Source organism: Equus przewalskii, chromosome 13 (genome assembly GCF_037783145.1).
Source record: "Equus przewalskii isolate Varuska chromosome 13, EquPr2, whole genome shotgun sequence".
Lineage (NCBI taxonomy): Eukaryota > Metazoa > Chordata > Mammalia > Perissodactyla > Equidae > Equus > Equus przewalskii.
In genome coordinates, this window is record NC_091843.1 from 25,894,411 (window position 1) to 25,921,047 (window position 26,637).

At 41.1% G+C, this 26,637-nt stretch overlaps 1 protein-coding gene across 2 annotated transcripts in view; it reads left to right on the forward strand.

Annotated features, from left to right (window-relative positions):
• SLC36A3 (solute carrier family 36 member 3) overlaps positions 1–23,923 on the forward strand; it is a 36,069-nt gene extending 12,146 nt beyond the window's left edge. Inside the window, exons 3-10 of one of the 2 annotated variants that reach the window (XM_008523883.2) lie at positions 963–1,051; positions 3,249–3,344; positions 13,282–13,366; positions 14,203–14,343; positions 16,642–16,740; positions 17,131–17,297; positions 19,933–20,102; positions 23,089–23,923. In XM_008523883.2, the coding sequence (XP_008522105.1) occupies positions 963–1,051; positions 3,249–3,344; positions 13,282–13,366; positions 14,203–14,343; positions 16,642–16,740; positions 17,131–17,297; positions 19,933–20,102; positions 23,089–23,351 (1,110 nt within the window). In that variant the 3' untranslated portion in view covers positions 23,352–23,923. Of the gene's footprint in view, positions 1–962; positions 1,052–3,248; positions 3,345–13,281; positions 13,367–14,202; positions 14,422–16,641; positions 16,741–17,130; positions 17,298–19,932; positions 20,103–23,088 lie in introns of both variants that reach the window. The other variant, XM_008523882.2, reaches the window with a different exon arrangement.
• Positions 23,924–26,637: the final 2,714 nt, after the last annotated feature.

The following is a 26,637-nucleotide window of genomic DNA, read 5'->3' on the forward strand; positions in this document are numbered from 1 at the left end:
TCCATCGAGGCCACATTCTAGTGGAATCTAGCAATGCTCTTGATCTCTCATTTATTTCTTGTGATAGATAATGTTATCTCAGGTCACATCTATAAAGGCACAAAGGAGGTGAGGGGGTCCCTCTTTAGGCCTTTCTGATCACATCTGGGAGATTATGATAAATAATGAGCTCTGTTTTTTATCTCATCGCATATACCAAAAAAATGGAAACTATGTGAGGAGAAGATATGTTCTTTAGCTTGACTGTAGTAATCATTTCATTATGTATACGTATATCAATCATCCTGGGTACACCTTAAACATATATAATTTTTATTTAAAAAAATAAAAGAGAAATTGACAAGTTAGACATACTAGAGCAGTGATTCTCAACTGGGGACAATTTCACACACACACCCCGAAGTCATTTACAATGTCTAGCGACATTCTTGGTTGTCACAACTCAGCAGGGGAGGGAGGACCATTGACATCTGGTGAGTAGAGGGCACAGATGCTGCTAAACAGCCTACAATGCACATGACAGATCCCGCAACAAAGCACCATCTGGCCCAAAATGTTAATAGTGCCCCTGTGCCAACCCTGTACTGGAGGGAGAGAGCCAAGTCCTAAGAGGTACCTCGGTCTTCAAGTATCTGGGAGGAAGTGACGGCTGGGGTGTGAAAAAGGAGCGAGGGATCTAGAAGGGAGAATTCAAGGGAGATGAGGAAAGGCATGGGCTATCTGGTGAGGTGGTGAGCTTACTGTCAGGCAAAGTATCCTAGCAGAGGTTGGGCAGCCACTTTGCAGTGATGCTACAAAGGGCATTCAACCCAGAGCATCTGAGCGCACAAGGACATTCAGGGGCTCTCACCCCAGAGGCAGCTTTATTCCAAGAGGGGACCCAGCACCCAGGCTGGGAGAAGGCTGGTTGTGGGAGCCATCAGTTTGTGGCTCAGTGTCCGCTCCTCTCCTTCCCCCTCCAGGTCGGCCCTATCAGCCTGCTGGCCATCGGGATCCTCACCGTGCACTGCATGGTCATCCTGTTGAACTGTGCCCATCACCTCAGTCAGAGGTGAGCGCCCTGCTTCTCTCTCACCCCCGGGCCAGGCCCCACTGGAGGGTGTGCGGAGTTTCCTTTGACCAATGACCTGATTAGTTGGACGCTTCTCTAGGCCACTGTCCCTGCTGCCCTGACTTCTATAGAGGCAGGGGAGGGGGTGATAAGGAATCCAAGCTGGAAACTCCTAGGTCCAGGACCAACCCTGCAACTAACTAGCTGAATGACTTTGTCAAGTTCCTGCACCCTCTGACCCTAAGTATCCACACCTGGGAAGATCGAAAGTGATAAAAGATGCAAACACGCTCCATGAACTTCCACGTGTGTGCAAGACACTTAAGGGTGTCGTTCTTTTCCTCTTATCTCCCCTCCCATCCTCCCCCAACTCAATGCACACACTTTGTAAGGATAATTTGTTCCAGGGAAACTCTTTTTGGGACAATTTAGTAAAAGTAAAAAACATAGTTAGCAATGAAATGAACAGTTCACAATGACTTCAATCATTAATAGAGCAAATATACAATACTCAATGTTTATACGTTCAAAACTTCAACGCAAAAACAATTCCAGAAAGAAAAGAACATTTACTCATCCAGCCATTAAATTTATTGCACAATTACACTGTGCCAGGTACATGGCGAGAGCTTTGCGAGCCGTCTTTTCTTTTCTCCTTACAGTAAACTTTTATGGTAGGCACCATTTTCATTCCCATCTTAAAGATGAGTAAACTGAGGCTTAGATGAGTTAAATGCCTTGCTCAGGGTCACCCAGCTGGGAAGTGGCAGAGCTGGTATTTGAAGCCCTGTCTGACTCCACTCCTTAATTATTTTGCAAATCTCCTCCCTCACGCCTGCTGGGACCATTCTATCACCATGCAGCCTTGGGACATCTATGCCATTCACGAGAGCCTTTCCGTGGGTTTGTGTTTTGTGTTTTTTTTGGATGACTTGTTTTTCATTTTTTCTAATATACAGGTTACAGATGATGGCCTGAGAGCTGACTATGGCCTCCGCATATGTCCCACAGATTTTGTTTTTGTTTTGTTTTTCAGTCAATGTCTTAAAACCTGGAGATTTCGCATTAAAAGAAAATCTCCACCTCTCCTCACCAGTCAGACAATCTCGCACCTCGGGGCTTCATCCCTTCCTCGTTCCGCTGGAGCGGAGTCCCAGTCACCCCTTCTAGAGAGGGCGTGTGCCCCAGGGTTTGCCGCTGTCTCCATTCTCTCAGTAGCCAGCCCCTCTCACCCTGTTACTGACACTTGTCTGCTCCCCATCGCTGTTGAATTTGTAACCCTCAGATTAATGTATATGCCAGTCCTATGCAATGTGACCTCATTCATGTTTAAGATGCCAAGCACAGTGAGTAATCACAAAAACAGCAAGATGGCGCCATGTTCCCAAAGGATCTCCGCATCCACCTCTCACTGCGACTGCGTGTGAAAAAAAACTGAGGCCCGGAAGGAGACTTGCTCAAGGTCTCCCAGCGATCTGAGGGGCATGCTGGCATTTCAACTCTGGTCCCCTGACAAGCCTGGGGCCCTTGCTCTCTCCCAGCTGCTTTCCTCAGTTGTGCAGTTAAAACTGGGGATTCGGGCCCTAGGCAACCTGCCCTGCCCCTGCTGACTCATAGACAGCTCCTCGACTGGACTCCCCACCCCGCCACACCCCATCCCAGGAAGGGCTGCCTAGGGAAGGGGGACAAAATAGGCTGGAACTTGGGTGTCACATCCTACAGGGTGCTGGGCAGGAGCCTAATATCACCTTTTGCATGGGATCTCCTCGGAGGCGGGCATCTCAAATGTTCCAGCTCCCTCGCAGTGGGAAGGCGGGCAAATGAGTCCAGAAACGACAACCATGGCTTGACTGTACGCACCTCGCCTCCCCTTGCTTCCTCCTCCTCCCGCACACCTCACACCTTTCACAGCCCCTCTCTCCTGGTTTGCAGACCTAAGTCAAGGCACAGCTACCATTGACTTTAAAAAACAAATCCACTTAAACGTTAGTGTTTAAAAAGGCAGCTACAGAAAAACGGCAGACTCCTGAAAGTTTTAAAAGTATACTGTTATAAAATATCTCATTAAGACTGTTGCTAGAAAATTACCAGAATGCTCCATGTTAACACACAAATGCATAATCATGACTCACTTCAGGAGTAAATTGTACCTTTAACAAAAGTGTTGTAAGTTACTCCTTGCTTGTCCTTTCCCCAGACTGCAGAAGACTTTCGTGGACTATGGAGAGGCCATGATGTACAGCCTCGAAACCTGCCCAAACACCTGGCTGAGGACCCACTCGATGTGGGGGAGGTAGTCGTCATGGATGTCATAGTGGTAGTAATAGTAACAATAGCAACAATAATAATAATCCCCACCTGTTCTTCCTTTATTTCTATTTACACAGGTTTTAAATGAATGTGTGCTTATTGCAAACTGTGGAACAATATAATCTCCTCTGATAGCGCCGTCCTCCCTCCCACTCTTTATCCAAGAAGCAATCAGATACTTAGTGAATGTTCCTCCAGACTTTTTCTCTCTGTGCACGTGAATATATGTGTGAATGGAAATATATATTTTGTTTTCGATTTTCTTGTACGTTAATTAGAAATTTTTTGGAAATTACCTTTTTCATCTAATAATATGTCTGTAGATTTTTTTCGACGTTGGGACATAGAGATGTACCTCATTACTTTTTAAGGCTCACGGTGTTCCCCAGTGTGTATGTATACCATAGTTTGGTTTAATCCTTCCCCTAATGGTAAACATTTAGATTGTTCCCTTGCTTGATAAAAAGGTTACGGCTTATGAAGTGCTTTTCTAAGGTCTTAGCTCCTCTGATCATCTCAATGACCTTGTGAGGTAGGCAGAGTGAGTCTTTATTGTCCTGGAAATCTGAGGTGACCGAGGCTTATAAATATAAAACAACATGTCCAAGGACATAGACACAGACAGTGGTGGAGCGAGACTCAACTGAGAACCTAACATTTCAGCCTTTCCCAGCAGAGCCCCTCAGGAGGTAGTGAGTCATTATTGTGGCTGCCCAGATCCCTTCTGCAGCTCCTCTCTTGGGACTCTCAGTAGATCGTTGATCTCCTGATCAGGAGTCACTCTGATTGACAGGCAGGGTCATGGGGCAGTAATCATGGATGACTCCCAATTGCCCATCCTTTCTCATCAAGGTTTATCAGTTTCTGATGACAACCTGAATAAAACTTTTGGGCAGGAAGGGTATCTAGAGATCACCGTATCCATGCCTATTCAAATGGAAGAAAATAAAGCCCAGATAGGGCAACGAAGCTGCCCAAGGTTACACAGGAATTTAATGGCAGAACAAGGACTGGAATCCAAAATATCTAGCTCCTGTTTCTTACATTGTACCGTGTCTTTGGTGTTTCAGAACTGAGAAAGAGCTGGGAAAATATTTAAACCCATGATTTGTGATTTTTAGTGTGCTAAGGGATATCTGTGGGGCTTGATTAAAAACTGCCCATTCCATGTAGGCCACTATCATCAATGGATGCTCAAGCTATTAGGTGAAACGTCATTAGGAAACTTTGTAAAGGAAGAACACACTGACACCACCAGACCCCAGGTACTGATCTTAGGATCTCATGTTTAGACATGGGGCAGTCGATATGATGTCTTATATGGGATTCAGTAGGGAATACAGAGCACCACTTTGGAAATATCCTTGCCGGAAAGATACATGAAGAACCTCAATCTAATCAAGCCAATAGATCTAATGTCAGTTTACAGGAAACACAGAGGAGAGAGAAACAAAATAACTGACATTATGTAGAAGTCATCAACCAAATATAGAAAATGGGGCATACTACAGGACAACTTATCTGGTATCTTCAGCACCAACCGAAAAAATGAAAAGTTGCCAGGGGATAAAAGAAAACGGGGCAAGAGGAATAAAGCAGCTTAAAAAACCTGAGACTTAATAACACAATGCAATGTATAGACTTGTTTAGAAACCAATTGTAAAACAGATGTTTTTGAGACAATTGGAGAAATTTGAATATGGACTGAATATTAAAAGATATGAAGAAATTATTGTTAACTTTGTAAGGGATTATAATGGCATATTGGTTATATATTTTTTGAAGCCCTTGCCTGTTAGAGCTGCATACTGAATTATTTACAGGTGAAGTGACTTGAGGTCTCTAGTTTGCTACAAATATTCCAACAAAAGAAGCATGTGTGTGGTGGGGGTGAAGGGATCCATACATGGAAGACGATTGGCCAAAAGATAATAATTGTTGAACCTGGGATGAGCACACAAGGAGTCATTGAGTTAATTGTCATTGCTTTTGTTTATGTTTGAAAATCTTAAGAAAGAGAGAAAAAATCATCTCCATTCTGAAGTCTCACGTGACACCACCACGCTTCTGACTCAACAGGCTGATATGAAAACCAGGACTCTGTTATGTTTTGCCTAAACTTCAGATGATTCTGATGTAATTGGTGCTACAACCCGATTTCAAAAACACTGATGCAAATATGAAAATCTAAGTAGAGAAACATATCTTTGTTCCCTTAAAAAAATAAATGTATCTCCAAATTTGGGACAATTTAAGAATCCAAAAGAATAATGACCATAAGGGAATATAATATTTTAAATTAAAAAATAATTAATATGAGTCAATTGTGATACCAAAAAAAAAAAAGGAAGAGGGAAGAATATCGCTTTCTTAAATGCCAACTAATAAATTTAGGAAAAATGACAGGTGGAACTGGAAAACCACTGCCTTGCAACCACTGATAAAATAATTGATTCAGGCAAGGATCATCAATGAATGTTAAAAACCTTAGTTTGAGGAGAATAGGATACTCATGCCATCTCAAAGTTTTACCCCCAAATTACAAAGAGGAAAATGTATATTTACAACAGAGAGATCTGGCAGTCACCATCACAGTGGAACCACAGGATGTGCTTCCCAATGTGACAACAAAAAGTACAAAATATCATCTCTGTGGTATGCTTGCCAAAAGTGTTCTCCTCAATCTAATCATGAGGAAACAATCACAAGTCCACAATGTATGACATTCTACAAGACAATCAGCCTGGACGCTTCCCCAAAAGCCAACATCATAGAAAACAAAAAAAAGTGGATGTATGCAAGGCTGCACTACATGAAAAAAGACTACAGAGACATAGCCAAATGCAATAAACCTTGATGAGATCCTGAATCAAAAAAAATAAAAACAGGAGGATGTCAGCAACATGGAGGAGTGAGGTGTTCCCTTTGTCTCTCCCCCTTTGAACTACAACTAAATGCACATTCATTGACCAGCAGAAGATATACACACAGCACATCAGGACGCCAGAGAGACTCATGCAGTTATACAAGGGGGATGGACTACCCCTGGGGTGGAGGTGGAGATAGGTGAACACTGCCCAGCCCCTGAGAGGACCTGTACTTCTTTCCTGGCTAGAATGCCTATTGCATTGCTGCAGCCCAGGGGGCCAATGCATCTTGGCATAACTGCAGGAACAGATGACAGCAGCCCTGAGGCCCCCCATAAGCACCTTCCCATCTGGTGGGAGAGCCCACAGTGGCTCTGTGGTCCCAGGGAGTGGCCCAGGCTCAGACTCAGTGGGGAGGCTCCACCCACCAAGCACAATGGCTGGTGTGACCTAGGAGGAGATGGCAGCAAATCTGTGAACCTGGGTGAATGAGTCCCCGGCTGCTGCAAATGCCCATAGTTCTGTTTCAGCCCCAAAGAGGGGAACAAGTCTTGATAAAATAGTGGGAGCAAGCAGCAGCAGCCCTGAGCACCTTTGTGAATGCTTCCTCGTCTAGTGGGAGAGCCCACAATGCCACCATAGTCCTGGGGAGTGGCTTAGGTGCAGATTCAGTGGGGAGGCCCCACCCACCAAGCACAACAGGTGGTGTGATCTAGGAGGAGATGGTGGTGGGTCTGCACACCCAGGCAAATGAGCTCCCAGCTGCTGCAAACCCCCATAGTACCATGGAAACCCGAAGAGGGGAGCGCATCTTCGTGGGACTGTGGGAGCAGGTGGCAGCAGTGCTGACCCCTCATGTGGTCACTTTCCCATTCAGTGCAAGAGCCCGCAGGGCTGCTACAGTCCCAAGGAGTGGCCCAGGATCAGACAGGCATGACGTATGGGATCGCAGCAGGTTCAAAATACACAGCTCCTGCCCCACAGCAGCGGCAGGTGGAATCTGTGACCAGATACTATCACTATGTGAAGGTACAAATCCACCCCATCAAATAGTATGAAGAAGTATATTAATACTCCAGACCAGAAGGAAAAGGACAAACACCCAGAAATCAACTCTGAAGGCACAGAAATATATAATCTAAATGACAGTGAATTCAAAATAGCTATCGTAAAAAAACTCAATGAGTTACAAGAGAACTCAGAATGACAGTTCAATGAAAGCAGGAACAAAATTAGTGAACAGAGGGAATTCTTCACAAAAGAGATTGAAACTATAAAGAAAAACCAATCGGAAATGTTGGAGATGAAAAACAAAATTAATAAGGTAAAGAAAAATCTGGAGTCCTTAAATAACAGAGCTGATATTATGGAGGATAGAATTGGCATTTTAGAGAATAGAAATACAGAAATGCTTCAGATGGAGGAGGCGAGAGAACTTAGACTAAAAAGAAATGAAGAAATTCTATGAGAAATATCTGATTCAATTAACAAATACAGCATAAGGATTATAGATACTCCAGAGAGAGAAAAGAGAAGAGAACTTGTTCAAAGAAATAATAGCTGAGAAATTTCCAAACCTGGGGAAGGAGCTGGAATTACAAGTAAAAGAAGCTAATAGAACTCCTAATTACATCAATGTAAAAAGACCTTCTCCAGGGCATATATTAGTAAAACTGGCAAAAATCAATGACAAATAAAAAATATTAAGGGCAGCAGGGCAGAAGAAAATACCTTACAAAGGAACCCCTATCAGGCTTTCTGAAGATTTCTCAGAAGAAACCTTACAGGCCAGAAGAGAGTGGTATGATATATTCAAAATTCTGACAGACAAAAACTTTCAGCCAAGACTACTCTATCCACTAAGAACATCTTTCAGATATGATGGAGAAGTAAAAACTTTCCCAAATAAACAAAAAACTGAGGGAATTCATTGCCACAAGACACCCAACACACACAAGATATAATCAAGAAGTCCCTCATACCTGAAAAAACAAAAAGTGTTTACAAAGCCTTGAGCAAAGAGGTAAACAGGCAGACAAAATCAGAAAATTGCAACTCTCAATCAGAACAGATTAGCAAACACTTAATTATAGCATTAAAGATAAAGGAGAGGAAAACATCAAGAATAAATATAATCAATCACTTCATTTTAACCAGAAACTCACAACAAAAAACAGAATAAGTTGTGACAAGAATAACTTAGAAGGGGAACAGGAAAGGGATGGAAACTGCTTAGACTAAGGGAATAAGAGGCTATCAGAAAATGGACTATCTCGTCTACGAGATCTTTTGTACACAAACCTCATGGTAACCACTAAAGGAAAAATCAGAGCAGAGACACAAATCATAATTAAAAAGAAAACTGAGAAAACCATCATAGAGAACACAAAACTGAATTGGCAGTCCAAAATGCATGTGACAAAAAACAAGGGAAATACAGAAGAACCAAAAACAAGTGATAAAATGGCATGATTAGCCCTCATATATCAATAATCACTCTAAATGTAAATGGGTTGAATTCCCCATCAAAAGACACAGAGTGGCTGGATAGATTAAAAAACAAGACCCAACAATATCCTGATTCCAGGAAGCACATCTCAGCTCTAAAGACAAACCCAGGCTTAGAGTGAAGGGATGGAAGACAATACTCAAAGGTAATGGCAAACAAAAGAAAGCAGGTGTTGCCATACTTATACCAGACAGTAGACTTCAAGATAAAAAAGACAATGAGAGACAAAGAGGGGCAGTTTATGATGATGAAAGGGGCACTCTACCAAGAAGAGATAATGCTTATAAATATATATGCATCTAACACAGGAGCACCAAAGTACATAAAGCAACTATTAATTGACCTAAAAGGAGATATTAACAGCAACACAATAATAGTAGGGGACCTTAACACCCAACTTTCATCAATGGATAAATCATCCAGACAGAAAGTCAACAAGGAAATAGTGGAACTAAATTAAAAACTAGACCAGATGGATTTTATATATATATATATATATATATATATATATATATATTATAACCCTCCATCCAAAATCAATAGAATGCACACTCTTCTCAAGCTCAAGTGGAACATTCTCAAATATAGATCAATTTGTTGGGAAACAAGGAAAGCCTCAAAAATTTTAAGAAGATTGACACCATATCAAGCATCTTTTCTGACAATAATGCTATGAAACTAGAAATCAACTACAAGAAAAAAAAAGTTTGTCACTTGGAAAGTGACAAACATGTGTAGACTAAACAACAGGCTACTGAACAACAAATGGATCATTGAAGAAATTAAAAGAGAAACCAAAAAATATCTGGAGACAAATGAAAATGAAATACACCATACCAACTCATATGGGATTCAGCAAAAGCAGTCCTAAGAGGGAAATTCATAGCAATACAGGGCCACCTTAACAAACAAGAAGAATCTCAAATAAGCCATCTTAAACTACACCTAACAGAGCTAGAAAAAGAAGAACAAACAAAGCCCAAAGTCAGCAGAAGGAGGTAAATAATAAAAATTAGAGCATAAATAAATGGAATTGAAACAAAAAAATTAGAAAGGATCAACGAAACTAAGAGGCAGTTCTTTGAGAAGATAAACAAAATTGACAAACCCTTAGCCAGACTCACTAAGAAAAAAAGAGAGAAGGCTCAAATAAATAAAGTTAGAAATGAAAGAGGATAAATTACAATGGATACCACAGAAATATCTAAAAGAATACTATGAAAAACTTTTAGCCGACAAATTGGACAATCTAGAAGAAATGGATAAATTCTTAGACTCATATACCTCCCAAAACTGAACCAAGAAGAAATAGAGAATCTGAATAGAACAATCACAAATAAAGAGATTGAAATAGTAATCAAAAATCTCACAAAAAATAAAAGTCCTGGACCAGATGGCTTCTCTGGAGAATTCTACCAAACATTCAAAAAAGATTTAGTACCTATCCTTCTCAAACTATTCCAAAAAATCGAAGAAGACAGAAGATTTCCTAATACATTTTATAAGGCCAACATCATCCTGATCCCAAAGCCAGACAAGGACAACACAAAGAAGGAAATTCAAAGGCCAATATCATTGATGAACATACATGCAAAGATCCTCAACAAAATATTGGCAAACCGAATAGAGCAATACATCAAAGGGATCATACACCACGATCAAGTGGGATTTATACCAGGGACACAGAGATGGTTCAATATCCACAAATCATCAGTGTGATACACCACATTAATAAAATGAGGAATAAAAATCACATGATCATCTCATTAGATGCTGAGAAAGCATTTGACAAGATCCAATATCTATTTATGATAAAAACTCTCAATAAAATGGATATAGAAGGAAAGTACCTCAACATAATAAATGCCATATATGACAAACCCACAGCCAACATCACACTCAATAGGGAAAACTGAAAGCCATCCCTCTGAGAACAGGAACAAGACAAGGGTGCCCACTTTCACCACTCTTATTCAACGTAGTACTGGAGGTTTTGGCCAGAGCAATTAGGCAAGAAAAAGAAATAAAAGGTATCCAAGTTGGTAAGGAAGAAGTGAAACTCTTGGTGTTTGCAGATGATATGATTTTATATATAGAAAACCCTAAAGAATCCATCAGAAAACTATTAGAAATAATCAACAACTACAGCAAAGTTGCAGGGTACAAAATCGACTTACAGAAATCATTGCATTTCTGTATTCTAATAATGAACAAACAGAAAGAGAACTCAGGGATATAATCCCATTTAAAATCCCCAAAAAAAGAATGAAATATCTAGGAATAAATTTAACCATGGAAGTGAAAGACCTATACACTGAAAGCTGTAAGATATTATTGAAAGAAATCAATGATGACATAAAGGAATGGAAAGATATTTCACGTACATGGATTGGAAGAATAAACTTAGTTAAAATGTCCATACTATCTAAAGTAATCTACAGAGTCAACGCAATCCCAATTAGAACCCCAGTGACGTTCTTTATGGAAATAGAACAAAGAATCCTAAAATTCATTTGGGGCAACAAAAGACCCCGAATAGCTAAAGCTATCCTGAGAAAAAAGAACAAACCTGGAAGCATCACAATCCCTGACTTGAAAATATCCTACAAAGCTATAGTAATCAAAAGAGCATGAAACCAGCACAAAAACAGACACACAGATCCACGGAATAGAATTGAAAGCCCAGAAATAAAATCACGCATATGCAGACAGCTAATCTTTGACAAAGGAGCTAAGAACATACAGTGGAGAAAGGAAAGTCTCTTCAATAAATGGTGTTGGGAAAACTGCACAGCCACACGCAAAAGAATGAAAGTAGACCATTATCTTTTGCCATACACAAAAGTTAACTCAAAATGGATCAGGCTTGAAGGTAAGACTTGAAACCATAAAACTCCTAGAAGAAAATATAGGCAGTACACTCTTTGACATCAGTCTTAGAAGGATGTTTTCGAATACCATGTCTACTTGTCTCTTTGAATTGCTGATTTCAAGTTCTTCAGATAAATACCCAATAGTGGAATAGCTGGGTCATATGGCATTTCTATTTTTAATTTTTTGAGAAACAAAAGGAAAAATAAACAAATGGGACCTCATCAGACTAAAGAGCTTCTGCAAGGTAAAGGAAACCATGAACAAAATGAAAAGACAATCCACCAACTGGGAGAAAATATTTGCAAATCATATATCCGACAAGGGGTTAATCTCCAAAATATATAAAGAACTTATACAACTGAAGAACAAAAAAACAAACAACCCAATCAAAAAATGGGCAGAGGATATGAACATAACATTTTCCAAAGAAGATATACAGATGACCAACAGGCACATGAAAAGATGTTCAACATCACTAATAATCAGGGGAATGCAAATCAAAATTACAATGAGCTATCTCCTTATACCTGTTAGAATGGCTATAATTACCAAGACAAATAACAACAAATGTCAGAGAGGATGTGGAGAAAAGGGAACCCTCATACTGCTTGTGGGAATGCAAACTGGTACAGCCATTACGGAAAACAATATGGAGATTTCTCAAAAAATTAAAAATAGAAATGCCATATGACCCAGCTATTCCACTACTGGGTATTTATCCGAAGAACTTGAAATCAGCAATTCAAAGAGACACATGCACCCCTGTGTTCACTGCAGCATTATTCACAATAACCAAGACATGGAGGCAACCCAAGTGCCTACCGACTGATGAGTGGATAAAGAAGATGTGGTATATATATGCAATGGAATACTACTCAACCATAAATAAAGACAAAATCATCCCATTTGCAACGACATGAATGGAACTTGAGGGTGTTGTGTTAAGTAAAATAAGCTAGATAGAGAAAGACAAACACCATATGATTTTATTCAAATGTGGAAGATAACACATGGAGAAAGAGAACAGATTTGTGGTTACCAGACGGGAAGGGGGTTGGGGGGGTGGGCATAAGGGGTAAAGGGGCACATATATATGGTGACTGACAAATAATAATGTTCAACTGAAATTTCACAATGTTATAAACTATTATGACCTCAATAAAATAAAAAAAATAATAACAATAAATAAAAACAGCTATAAAAGATATTTTGGAGAAAATTGGGTTATTTAAAATATGGACTATAAATTTGATGATTTTGAAGTTGATTTTTTGGATATCATAGTCTTAAGAGAAGTATGCTGAGGTATTTAGGGCTGAAATGTTATGATATCTGTGATTGACTTTCAAATGGTTCTGAAAAAATGCGTATTGCGTGTGTGTGTATGGATGGATGAATGCATACTTACACACATACATGCACACATACACACACATACATAATGCAGTTAGGTCCAAAAGTTAACAATTGGTGCATCTCGGTAAAGGATATATGTATGTTAATAAAACTAGTCTTTCAACTTGTTCTGTGGACTTGAAAATTCTCAAAATAAAAAATGTGGGGAAATATTAAAGATAATACCATAAATAATTGTTTCAAAAAATAGCAGTAAATGCATTTTAAAAAATAGCTTGTTTCTTCCTCTGTCTGCCTCTTTTTCTCCTTCTCAGGTACACTGTCAGCTTCTTATTAATCATCACTCAGCTGGGCTTCTGCAGTGTTTATTTTATGTTCATGGCAGACAACTTACAACAGGTAAGTAGCCTACTCCCTCATCAGACCACACTCTGGAGTTCCCCCACTCCTGGGAATCACTTTTTAAAAGGATCATAGAGAAACCAAAGCAACATCTGAGGGGTGTAACCAGGATGGAGAGAGAGGCTTGCAATCATGTCCAATCAGAAATAACCGAATTTTTAGCCTGAAAAGTGTCGGGGAGATGTACTTTAGGTATCTCGGGCTTGTCATTGCAGAAAATCACTAACTAGACAAAAGGCACACCAGCTGCAACCTTGCCCTCGGTGCTTTCCTAACAGGCATCACGAATCAATCACGGCATTCTTCCGTGGCTTCATGGAATAGAGGGAGCAGACTTGTTTTTGGGCACTCCAACAGCCAAAACTGTGACAGGTATTGTAGATGGAATAGCCAAACAGATTTTGATCCCTATTCAGAACTTTCTAACTCAAAGCTACTTAAAGTTGAAGAAGATATTCTTGTGTAGTGAACTCCTGTTCTTGGGGTGTGTGAAAGAAACCCATTTGGTAAGGAAGAGGAGGCTGGTCTAGATGTCAAAAGGACCCTTCAGCCTTCAGATTTCATGATTCTAAGGGTTTCTGATTGTCACAGTCTTGGGCGCTCTGTTAGGTTACCAGATGTGGCAAATAAAAATATATGACACCCAGTTAAATTGGAATTTCAGATAAATAGCAAATAATTTTTTTTTTTACTATAAGCATGTCCTATACAGTATTTGGGACATACTTTTACTAAAAAGTCATCTGTCAGTTATCTGAAATTGAAACGTAACTGGGCGTCCTGTGTTTAATCTGGCAACTCAACTACACCGCCCTTCATTGTGCTCTCATCAGATGGTGGAAGAAGCCCACGTGACGTCCAACACCTGCCAGCCCAGGAAGAGCCTGGTGCTGATCCCCATCCTGGACATTCGCTTCTACATGCTGATCATCCTGCCCTTCCTGGTCCTGTTGGTGTTTATCCAGAATCTCAAGGTGCTGTCCGTCTTCTCGACACTGGCCAACATCACTACCTTGGGGAGCATGGCTCTGATCTTTGAGTATATCGTGCAGGTCTGTGCCTGAAACCACCGCAGAAGGGGGTCAGTGTCCAGGGCTTCTGAGACACCTGGAGAGGGTTGTTATCATTATGGGCAAGTGAAGGTGAGGAAAGTGACATGCTGCTCTGAGCAGCCCCTGCTAAGGTGACATCCATGAACACTTCTGCCCGACAAGCTATAAAAGCTAGTCATCATCATTATCATCATTGTCACACTGGATAACAATGAGTCATTCAACAAGTAGTTATTGAATACCTTCTGTGATCCAGGCATTGCACAGGGGGCTGGGGATTCATGGGTAAGTAAAACTGACAGGGGGTCTGCTCTCAAGGAGGTTACCTTCACTTGGGGAGATAAACTTCATCAAATAACCAACAGAAATTGTTTAAGAGTGGTAGGTTGACAACAGCTCCATGAATGATAAAGGAATTTGATTTACTTGGTGCCAAGTTCTTCACATATAATAACTCATTGAATGGTCACGTGATACTATTTTGGAAGTAGTACCTTTATCCTCAGTTTACAGACAAGGAAACTGATAAACAGAAAGTAGTTTGTCCACTAATGCCTGTCAGTTTGCTTCCCAAGCCCAAGTTATGCTATTATCACAGGCTCTGAAATTCCACCATTATAGTTTCGTTTCTTTGAATCTGAAGGTTTTGGGGGTTGTATTAGTGTCCTACAGCTGCTATACCAAATTACCACAAATCTAGTGACCTAAACCCGCACAAATTTGTCTTACAGTTCTGGAGGGCTCACTGGGCTGAGATCAAGGTGTCAGCAGGGCTGTGCTTTATTCTGGAGGGTTTTGGGGAGAATCTGTTTTCTCACTTTTTGCAGCTTCTCCAGGCTGCCTGCATGCCTTGGCTCGTGGCCCCCTTCCATCTTCAAAGCCAGCAATGACAGGCTGAGTCTTTCTCCTGCTGCCGTCTTTCTGGTTTTCTCTTCTGAGTCCCTCTTCCACTTTTAAGAACCCTAGCGATTACACTGGACCGACCCAGATAATTCAGGATAATCTCCTTGTTTTAAGGTCAGCTGATTAGCCACCTTAATTCAATCTGAAAGCTTGATTCTCCCTTGCCATGTAATAGAACATATTCACAGGTTCAGGGACTAGGACGTGGACATCCTTGGGGAGCCATTATCCTTCCCACCCCAGAAGTCTATTAAAATAATTGCTCCCTCTGGATCTGTGATCGCTGCTGTACTGGTTGGTAGACTGCACAGCTCTGAGAGAAGTGATGGGGCAGGGGCATCAGAGAACTGGAAAACAGGAGGCCTGAATTCTTCTCTGAGCTGCGGCACTAACTTACAGAGTGGCCTCAGGCAATTCCCTTCTTCTGCCTGGGTCCTGCTTTCCCCACATGTAAAGATGAGAGGGCTCCCAATAGCCAAAAGATAGAACTAACCCGAATGTCCATCAACTGGTGAATGGATAAACAAAATCTGGTAAATCCATTCAAATGGAATATTATTCAGCCTTAAAAAGGAATGAAATTCTGATCTGTGCTACAACACGGATGAACCTTGAAGACATTATGCTGAGTAAAATAAGTCACTCACAAAAAGATAATTATATGATTTCATCTATATGAGGTACCTAGAATAGTTACATTCATAGAGACGGAAAGTAGAATAGAGGTGACCAGGGAGTGGGTAATAAGGAGTTATTATTTAATGGGTAGAGAATTCCAGTCTGAGATGATGAAAAATTTCTAGAGATGGATAGTGGTGATGGTGGCACAGCTATGTGAATATACCACTGAATGTGCCACTGAATTGTACACTTAAAAAAACTGAAAATGGTAAATTATATGCTACATATCTTTTATCACAATAAAAATAAATAACTTTTTAAAAAGATGAGAAGGAGCCAGCCCTGATGGCCTAGTGGTTAAAGTTTGGTGCGCTCTGCTTCAGTGGCCTGGGTTTGGTCCCCAGGTGCAGAACCACACCACTCATCTGTTAGTGGCCGTGCTGTGGCAGGGGCTCACATAAAACAAAAAAAAAAAGAGGAAAATGGGAAACAGACATTATCTCAGGGTGAATTTTCCTCAGCAAAAAAAAAAAAAAAGAGAGAGAGAAAGAGAAGTTTGACTCAGCTTTAGATATCTCATGGGTGCTCCTAACTCCGTGTCCGTTGAGTTCAGGTATGGGCCAGCTTTCTACCAGGCAAAGATTTGGAATGTCTTCTATGCCATGGCAAAGTCAATGCCCTTCTTCTTCCTTTCAGGGGATTCCAGATCCCAGCAAACTACCCTTGATGGCAAGCTGGAAGACCTTCCTGCTGTTCTTCGGTACAGCCGTCTTCACATTTGAAGGCGTTGGCATGGTAAGATTGATGCGGGTTTTGAGTGGGTGGTCCCTAGTGCTCTTTGGGGAAGCCAATTATTGTTCCAGAGGTCTAAATAATAGTATTTATGAAAAGTGCAGAATGTGATCTTCTCCTGGTGGAGGGAAAAGTCAGGACCCATTCTCAGGGCGCCAACTGCTCCGTGTACCACTCTAAGTCTTGAAGACTGAGTGAGAATTCACTCATCTTCCCAGATGGAGTAGGGCACTCCTGGCAATAGAGAGCATGGAGGAAAATGAGAGGGGATGCAGCCTTTCCTGGCCCAGGGCTACCTGGAGAAAGATGTCCATGCTTGTAGGGGAACCTGCTCCTTCACAAGGAGCTACATCTCTTTCTACCTTTTCATTTGCAACCACCTTTCACCTCCAGGTTCTGTCTCTCAAAAACCAGATGAAGCAACCACAGCGGTTTTCTTTTGTTTTGTACTTGGGGATGTCCCTTGTCATCGTCCTCTACATCTGCCTGGGGACACTGGGGTACATGAAGTTTGGACCAAACACCCAGGCCAGCATCACCCTCAACTTGCCCAACTGCTGGTATGTCCCTGCCCACCTGAAGTGGGGAGGGGAGGAGAGTCATGGGAGCCAAGCCTTAGCAACAGAATGTGGCATTCTTTTGAATTATCATTAGCAACAAATATTAACTGCTAATATCAGTATTATGATAACAGATAATTTTGATAATCCAGGCGCTGTGCATTATCTCATTTAATTCCCACAACAGCCCTATGAGTAAGCATTATTGTTATCAGTTCCATTCAACAGATGAGGAAGTTGATGTTTGGAGAGGCTGTAAGTAACTTTCCCAGCTCACATTGTTGGTGAGAAACTGGAACTTGAAACTAAATCTGTCTGACCCTAGGGTTCAAACGCTCTAGAAAAAGAACGATCTGGGAGTGTTGGGGAAACAGAAACAGCAACCACAAAAAGTATAACTCCAGAGTAATGATTGAGGGCCCCACACTGGACCAACATGTAGGCCCCCAATTCCAGAAATGGACCTAGACTGCCATTGCTACGCTTCAGTTGGAATTTGGTCTGGAGTTCTTGCATTTGATCATTCATTCGTTTACTCAGTCATTCATTCATCCAGGAAACATTTTGGGGGCTGGCACATAGCAAGCACTCAGCAAGTGTTCACTGTTCCCCTTGTTCTGGCAGCACTGGGTGCATAGTGACTAAGCAATCAGTAGAGCCAAGTGTTTAAGCGTGCAGGTGCTAAAGCTGAGTGATGGGATTTGCATCCTGGTTCTTATGTGACCTTGGACAAGCTACCTAATCTTGAAGACCTCATCTCCATCCTCTGTAAAGAGAGGATGATACTAATGCCCATTTGTATCAGTCAGGATAGACTATTATGCTCCAGTATTAACTCCAAAATCTCAGTGGCTGAACACACACAGATGCTTAATTTTATGCTCGTGCTACATGTCCATTTTGGGATGACTGGGGCTCAGCTCTGCACCATCCCCCGCTCCAGGACCCAGCCTGATGGAACAGCCACTCCCTGAAATGTTGCCAGTTGCCATGACAGAGGGCACAATGAATCATGCCCTTTACAATGCCGTTTACGTCTCTTCTCACACTCCATCAGTCAAAGAAAGTTCCATGGCCACACCTCACTCCAAGGGGCAGGGAAGTGAAATTCTACCCGGAGCCGGGAAGAACTAGAAGTGTTGGGTAACAGCGCAAATGACTGCCATGCTATCTCAAGGAGTGATTGTGAGGATTAATTGGTTTAATATACATAAAATCCTTAGAAGAGCGTCTGGCCATAGTAAGCACTCACCGAGAGTCTGCTTTTCTCATTGTCATGTGTTCCCGCAGCCTTGGTCTTTCAGAGGGGAGGAGGGTGATGAGGCATTCACTCCCACAGGCCGCAGCTGTAAAATGAGAAACACATCACCGGCCACACCCATCTCACTGTGTTCTGCTAATGACTAGATGAGACAGTAAACGTGGGATTTCTTTGAAGTTGTGACTTATTTTATACAATTAAGATGTATGCCATCCTAATATGCTGTTCTTATTCTGGGCAATTCGGACCACCACTAGCTACCTCGAGCGGGTGCTCTCCTTCCAGGGGCCTCAGCTGGAAAACGTGGTGCCATGAGGACTTCACACCTGCTCTGAACTTGGCTGGTCATGACACTCTCCAGAGGAGCCTTAAAGAAGGGATAAATAAATATGCCTTCCCAATAAGAAAAGACCAATAACCCAAGAAAAAACGGGCATGAGCAAACAGTTCACATGCAAATCCAAAGAATAGCATTTTATATATTTGAAAAGATGCTTTGTCTCCCTTATCATAACAGAAATGCCAATTTTAAACAAACGCAATGGCAAAGAGCAGCATGTGTTCACACACTGTGTTTTGGCAAGGGTGTGCGGAAGCAAGCGCCCCAGTATGCTGGGACAGTAAAGGGAAAATGGCAATAGCTGTCAAATGTTAAATCACATTTACTTTTACCCAGCATTTTACTTCTAGGGTTGTATCCTATATGTGCATAGTTACATGTACAAGGGTAGTCTTTGTAGCATTGTTTACTGGCAGAAGACTGGGAATAATCTAAATATCCATTAACTGGGGACCAGTAAAATAATTATAGTATATCCAAGCAATTGGAAAACCAAGCAGCTATTAAACAGAAGAGGCTGATCTATGTGTTCTGATAGGGAACAATGTCCAAGAAATATTTAATGAACGGAAATGGATCTCAATGGTGTGTGTGTGTGTGTGTGTGTGTACCTACATTCTATATAAGCTTGTATATACACTGATTATTTCTGGAAAGATGACAAGAAAACTGCTAGAGGGGTTGCCTTTGGAAAAAGGAACTGGAGACTGGGAATCAAGGGTGGGGGGAGACTCTTCACAGCATGGCTTTTGTACTATGAGTTTTACTTTATGCAGGTATAACTTTTTTTAGAAGTAAAAGAGAAAAAACAGCACAGAATCCTGAGCCACAAGCCTACTGAATCAGAATCTCCAAGAATGTGCACTTTTAATAAGCTTCCTAGGTGGCTCTGATGGCAGGTCGGGACTGAGTCAGCAGAAGTCAGCCAGTTCTATAACTCGATGACAAGTACCAGCTTCTGAGCAATGAGTAAGTCCTGAATGTCCCCGCCCAGAAGCCACATGGAATTTCACATCCCATCCCCCTGTCTGCAGGTTGTACCAGTCAGTCAAGTTGATGTACTCTGTCGGCATCTTCTTCACCTACACTCTCCAGTTCCACGTCCCAGCCGAGATCATCATCCCCGTTGTCATCTCCCAGGTGTCGGAGAACTGGGCACTGTCTGTAGACCTGTCTGTCCGCACAGTCTTGGTCTGTCTGACTTGTGAGTAGGATAAAAGGGCACTCTTTGCCCAAAGCTGTGTCTGGGAGCCACAGTGGCATCTATCCCACTATCATTGGCTCTGCCACTTGCCTTCTTTGTGACCTTGGGCAAGACACTTCACCTCCCTGAACCTTGACTTTCCACCTGAAAAATGGGCTTACCAGAGCTATCACATAGTAAATGTTACAGTCATCTCTACTGCCTACACATAGAAGGAATACACTGGCTGGGTTCCAGGAGAAAGTATCATTCATTCAATCACAATTCTATATGTCTCCTGTTTGCCAGGCACCATACTGACATTATCTAATACTCATGATGACCTAGCGATGTAATATTACCAATTCAGAGAACTACAGCCAGAGAAATGAAAACATGCTCAAATCATATAGCTGCGAAGTGACAGAGCTGGGATTCGAATGCAAGATGTGTAGCACCAAAGCCTGTGTTTTTGGTTGTGCCATATTCCCTCCTGTCATAAATTAAGGTCAAGTGCCGTCTCATAAAGTAGTGTCTAATGTAGGCAAAAACCCCAAGCAGCTGATTTGTTAAAGTCTTGGGGATCACTTTTTGGGTGCACTCTTCTCTTCACCTTCCTCCCTCCTTCCCTTCCTTCATGCTTCCTTCCATTCATTTATTCACTTATTCATTCCACATCATGCACTATTATAGATGTTTGGGAAACCACACGAACAGGGCTGAGGAATTCTTTCTCTGAAGCACATCTAGAGAAAGAAGATCAGAAAAGTTGCCCCGTGAGGAATGAGGAAAAGAACTAGGGGTGTTTTGCTGGAGAAGCGAAGGCTTGGGGCTCCTCTATATTTCTTCAAACACCTGTGGGATTATTGTGCAAGAGAGAGATAAAATTTAGTCTTAAAGGCTCCAGGCATCAGAGTTCAAAGTTGAGGGAATCCAGTCTCAGTTCAGGGTCAGGAGAAGCTGTGTAACTCTTGGAGCGGTCCAGAAGGACATGCCATCAGATATTACACTTCATATAACTGGAGTTCGACAGGTAGAAACAGTGCTCTTGCTTGGTTGAAGGTATTAGAGATTTCCCAGTCTGTATCAAGACGTCAAGAAGCTGTCAATATATTGTTTTGAGATCATTCCTAGTAGGAAGGATGTAAGTTGAAGAGAAAAACTGAGTAGTTCAGGCCACTCGAGGTCAGGGAAGGCAACACTAGAGACAGCTGACGTTCTAATGACATGTCCTGCTTCTGATATATGCTGCATGACCACTTCCTCCTCCTCCATTCATCCATCCATTGCATTATCCTTCATTCACTCAGCAATCATTTGTTGGACACCTACTGTGTGTCTGACATTGTGCTAGGCATTGGAGATACAATAATGAATAATGAAGAAGACATGGCTCCTGCCTTCATGAGGCTTACAGTGGAGTAGGAAACAGACGCAAGGAAACAATTACAGCACAGTGTGATGAATGTCAAGATGGTACACAATGATGTACTATGATGGTTAAGATCATAAGAGGATACCCCAAGAGCACATAAGAAGGTCATGTAACTTAGCTGGGGCCAGCTCAGGGAGTCCTCTCCAATGGAGTGATATTTCAGTTAAGACTTAAAAGATAAGTGGGAGGTGTGGAGGAGCGAAGAATGTACCACGTGTAGGAGCAGGCTTTGCACAGATCTGAGGCAAGTACTTACATATGGCCTCTTTGTAGAACTGAAAGCAATGGGGAGTGATAACACATACCAGAGGATTTGGCAGGGCCCAAGTCCTAAGGGACCTTGTGCTAAGGAGAGTGGGCAATGGTTAGCCATGGAAGGGCTCTGAGCAGTGGGTTGGCATGACCAACTCTGACCCTTCAGGAGCCCTCCTCCAGTGTACCTTGCATTATAGCTTTCCTTGAACGTATCTTCTCTGCCCTGTCAGTGTGAGCTCTCCTGGAGAACAGACGCTGATTTTTCTCTGTACCTCCTCCAGTAGGCAATTTATTAAACATCTCATGAAGGAAAACTGGGATGGGGATCATCCCATCAGAGGGTTGATAGATTCTCAACTGTGAGAGTCTATAAGTCTCTCTCATTCTCTGATTGGATGTGTTGGAGCAATTTCAGAAAAAAGTGATGTTTTCTTCAAGATCCAGCAAGCTAGTATGGGTGCTTTCCAGAACAGGTTTTCCCTAATTTGTTCATCAGAAAATCATATAGTTGTATAAAGTTAAGATGAATAAACTGTATATTTATTCATCCAAACATTTTCAAAATTGGACTCCCCTGGAAAATCCATGATATATGTTCACCATATGTATAAAAGATGGAGATTTAAGAGTGTTTATATAAGAGGAGAGGTGGGGAGTGAGAGCCTAATGCTGTCTTCATGTTTTATGTCCTCCTTAATTACCAGGCTCCTTCCAAGAGTAGGAAAACAAGTGGTTGAGATTCTGACAGCGACAGAGCCGTCTCTCATATTTTACCCATCCTTGCTTCTAGACAGTGGCTGTATTATGTAGATAGCACAAAGGTTGATTCAGTGTCTGGGTAAGAGTCAAGCATTTATTGAGCCCTTACTGTGAACCAAGTTCTTTCACATACTTGGGAGGCAGGACAGTAGAGTGGAAAGGGCCTTAGATTAGGCATTTCAATGGATCACATGTCAGCTCTGTGTGACCTTGGGCACATCCCATTCCCTCTAGAGCTCTAGATTCTCCCGTCTCTACAATGAGCAGGTTATAATAGATAGGTGGTAGAGGAGCCTTTCCAATAAATATTATATGCGAAAAACCCTACAGATAAAACATAAAAGGAGAGCATCTATATTGATAGTTAAAACAGAGATGGGAGTCCAGAGCTGTAGTGCCTGACCTACAGCTCAAGTCTGCAGGGGGCTCCTTCCCAGCTCTCCAAAGCGGTCTGTCAGGCATCTGCGGAATTATAAGGCTCCAAACAAATGGTTTGTTTCTGAGCTCCTCTCTTGCAGCAACATTCAGTTGGATTCTAAATTTCTTCTCTCACTGCAGGTATCTCAGCCATCCTCATCCCGCGCCTGGACCTGGTCATCTCCTTGGTGGGCTCGGTGAGCAGCAGTGCCCTGGCCCTCATCATCCCACCCATCCTGGAGCTCATCACTTTTTACCCTGAAGACATGAGCTGTGTCACTATTGCAAAGGACATCATGATCAGCATTCTAGGCCTTCTGGGTTGTGTATTTGGGACATACCAAGCCCTCTATGAGTTGACCCAACCCATCAGCTATTTCATAGCCAACTCCACATATGCATAATTATCTATTTTTATTTTAAGAGTTCTCCCTTCCTCCCGTCCCCAATTTGACTTCCATTGTGGATGTTACATACATTCATCAAACCCCAATATCTCTATATTAATTAGCGGCTTCTTTATTTTTCCGAGAGAAATGTAGATGACACAAGTCAGTACCGATACCTCTCAGGCCATGCCTTTTTGGTTTGGGATTTCTTTGGAGGTCTTTTGTACCTCTGAACTAAAACCACATTCAACCATTCTTATTATCAGTCTCATTTAACGGGAAAAGCAATCCCTGGAAACAGAGACCAATCAGGAACGCAAATGCGAAGTCAATTGTTCTCTCTATTCTGCAGTAGCTGCCCTTAAGGCATCAAATTCAGAAAAGTGTATGTTGGGGAAAGGGGGTTTTCTATTTAGATAGTCTTCTAAGTGGAAGTGTCACATACAGAACAAATATAGAACTTAGCAGTAATTTTATCCAACCATTGGCTCTGCCACTGACTTCCTATGATCTTGGGCAAGTTCCTCCCTCTCTCTGACTCAGCTTCCCTGGCTATGAAATAAAGGATTGGACCTCTTGGCTATTAAGGGCTTTTCCAGTTCTGACATTCTGAAAGTGAAAAAAAAAGAAAAGAATTTATCGTTTAACCACAGGGGTGAAAATTGAAGGGTTTCCCTTCAGCAAGTTACCTGTTGCCCTGAAGATACGGGCATATCAGAAGCAGGTTAAGGGATAAAAACATATTTCTCAGCCATCATTCATTATGGTGACTTCCCTACCTAGAAGGGCATCATCTCTCTCTCTCTTTCTTTTCCTTCTCTGCAATCTTAAGGCCACTTAGGGCTGATTTAGGCTAAAGGGGCTGAGCAGTTTGTGTGAGGGAAAAAGATTTCATCATGTGCAAGGACTACTGACCTATTTTTTAAAAATAATACTTAGTTTGGGAAAGGGTTTTGAAAAACAGACAATCTTACCTTCTGCAGACGGTAGTGTACATTGTTATGGCTTTTCCGAAGAACAATTTTGCAATACATGTCTTAAAATGTGTAACCCTCTGACTTGTCAATTTCACTTCTGGAAATTTCCTAAGAATCTTTTGTGTTTGCAAAAATTTATGCAAAAGGAGCATTCATACTGTTAATAATAGGAAAAAGTTGGAAACAAAGATTCAACATTAGGTTAAATTATGTTCATCCAGAATAAAATGCTATGATGCCCCCAAACATTGCAAAAATGCACCTATCGATATGCAGATATATTTGTGATTTACTGTGGCGAAAAAGCTGGTTAAAAACCCTATGTGAACCAAAACTAGACAAAGACATTACAAGAAAATAAAGCTACACACTAAACTCCTTCATGAACATAGATGTAAAAATTTGAAACAAAATTTTAGCAAATTAAATTCAATGATATATTAAGAGGATAATACATCATGACCAGGTGGGGTTTATTCCAGGAATACAGGTTAGTTTAACATTTAAAAATCAATGTAATTCACCATATTAACAAACTGAAAAAGAAAAAAATGTATGATCATCTCAATAGACACAAAAAAGCACTTGGCAAAATCCAATATCTATTCCTGACATAAAACTCCCAGCAACCAGGAATAGAAGGGACTGTTCTCAACTGGTAAAAGCACCTGTGAAAAGCCTGCAGCTAACACCATACTTGATGGGGAAAGACTGAACGCTTTCCCTGTAAGATCAGAAACAAGACAGAGATGTCCACTCTCACCACTTCTATTCAACATTGTACCAGATGTCTAGACAGTGAAATTAGACAAGAAAAAGAAATAAAAGTCATCCAGATTGGAAAGAAAGAAGTAAAACTGTCTTCATATGAAGATGACATGATCAAAAATGTAGAAAATCCAATGGTATCTACAAAAAAACTACTACTAATTTAGTTTACAAAGTTTCAGGACAAGGTCAATATGCAAAACCCAATGGTATTTCTTTATACCAGCTGAGAACAATCAGAAATTGCACTTACAATAGAATATAAAATATGTAATAATTGGGGATAAATCTGACGAAAGATATGAAACACTTGTACACTAGAGACCATAATATATTGCTAAAGGAAATTCAGACCTAAATAAATGGAGAGATGCAACTTGTTCATGGATTAGAAGACTCATTATGTTAAGACGTCAATTCTCCCCAAATTCAGCAGGCTTTTGTTGTATAAGTTGACCAGCTAATTCTAAAATTCATATGGAAATGTAAGGGACCTAGAATAGCCAAAATATCTTTGAAAAAGATCAAAGTTGCAGGGATAACACTGTCTGATTTCAAGAACTGTAACAAAGCTACAGTAATCAAAACTGCATGGTATTGGTGCCAAGACAGACAAACAGATCAATGGGTCAGAATAGAGAGTCCAGAAATAAAGTCTACCCAGATGTGGGCAACTGATTTTTGACAAAGTTGCAGAGGCAAAGGAGTGGAGAAAGGCTAGCCTTTTCAAGAAATAGTGCTGTGAAAACTGGATATTCTTATGCAAAAAAAAAGGAACTTGAATCCATACTTTACATCATATACCAAAAAAAAAAAAAAAAAAAAACTCAAAATGGATCTTATACCTAAATGTAAAACCTAAAACTATAAAACTTTTAGAAAAAAACACAGGAGAAAAATTTTGTGACTTCAAGTTAGGGAAAGATTTCTTAGATGCAACACCAAAACACAATCCATAAAAGAACAAATTGCTAAAATGGACTTCATCACAATTAAAACCTTTGTTCTTCAAAAGGCACTGCTAAGAGGATGGAAAGGAAAGCCACAGTCTGGGAGAAAATCTTTGCAAAGTTTATCTCTAATGAAAGACTCATATCCAGAATACATAAAGACTTCTCAAAGCCCAACAATAAGAAAACAACTGAATTTTGTTAATGGGTAAAAGATTTGAATAGACCCTTCACCAAGGAAGATACATCAGTGGTAAATAAGCACATGAAAAGATGTTCCAAATCATTAGTAATTAGGGAAATCCAAATTAAAACCATGATGTGAAATCATTGTACACCTATTAGAATGGTTAAAATTGAAAAGACGGACCCTATTCGTGTTGATGAGGATGTGGAGGAAGTGGAACGCTCATGTACTGCTATCGTGGATGGAAAATGGTGCCACCACTTTGATAAACAGTTTGGTAGTCTCCTAAAAAGTTCAACATACACCTACCATATGATCCTACTATTCCACTCGAAGATATGTACCTAAAAGAAAAGAAAATTTATACCTATAAAAAGACTTGTACACAAATGTTCATGGTAAGTTTATTTGCAATAGCA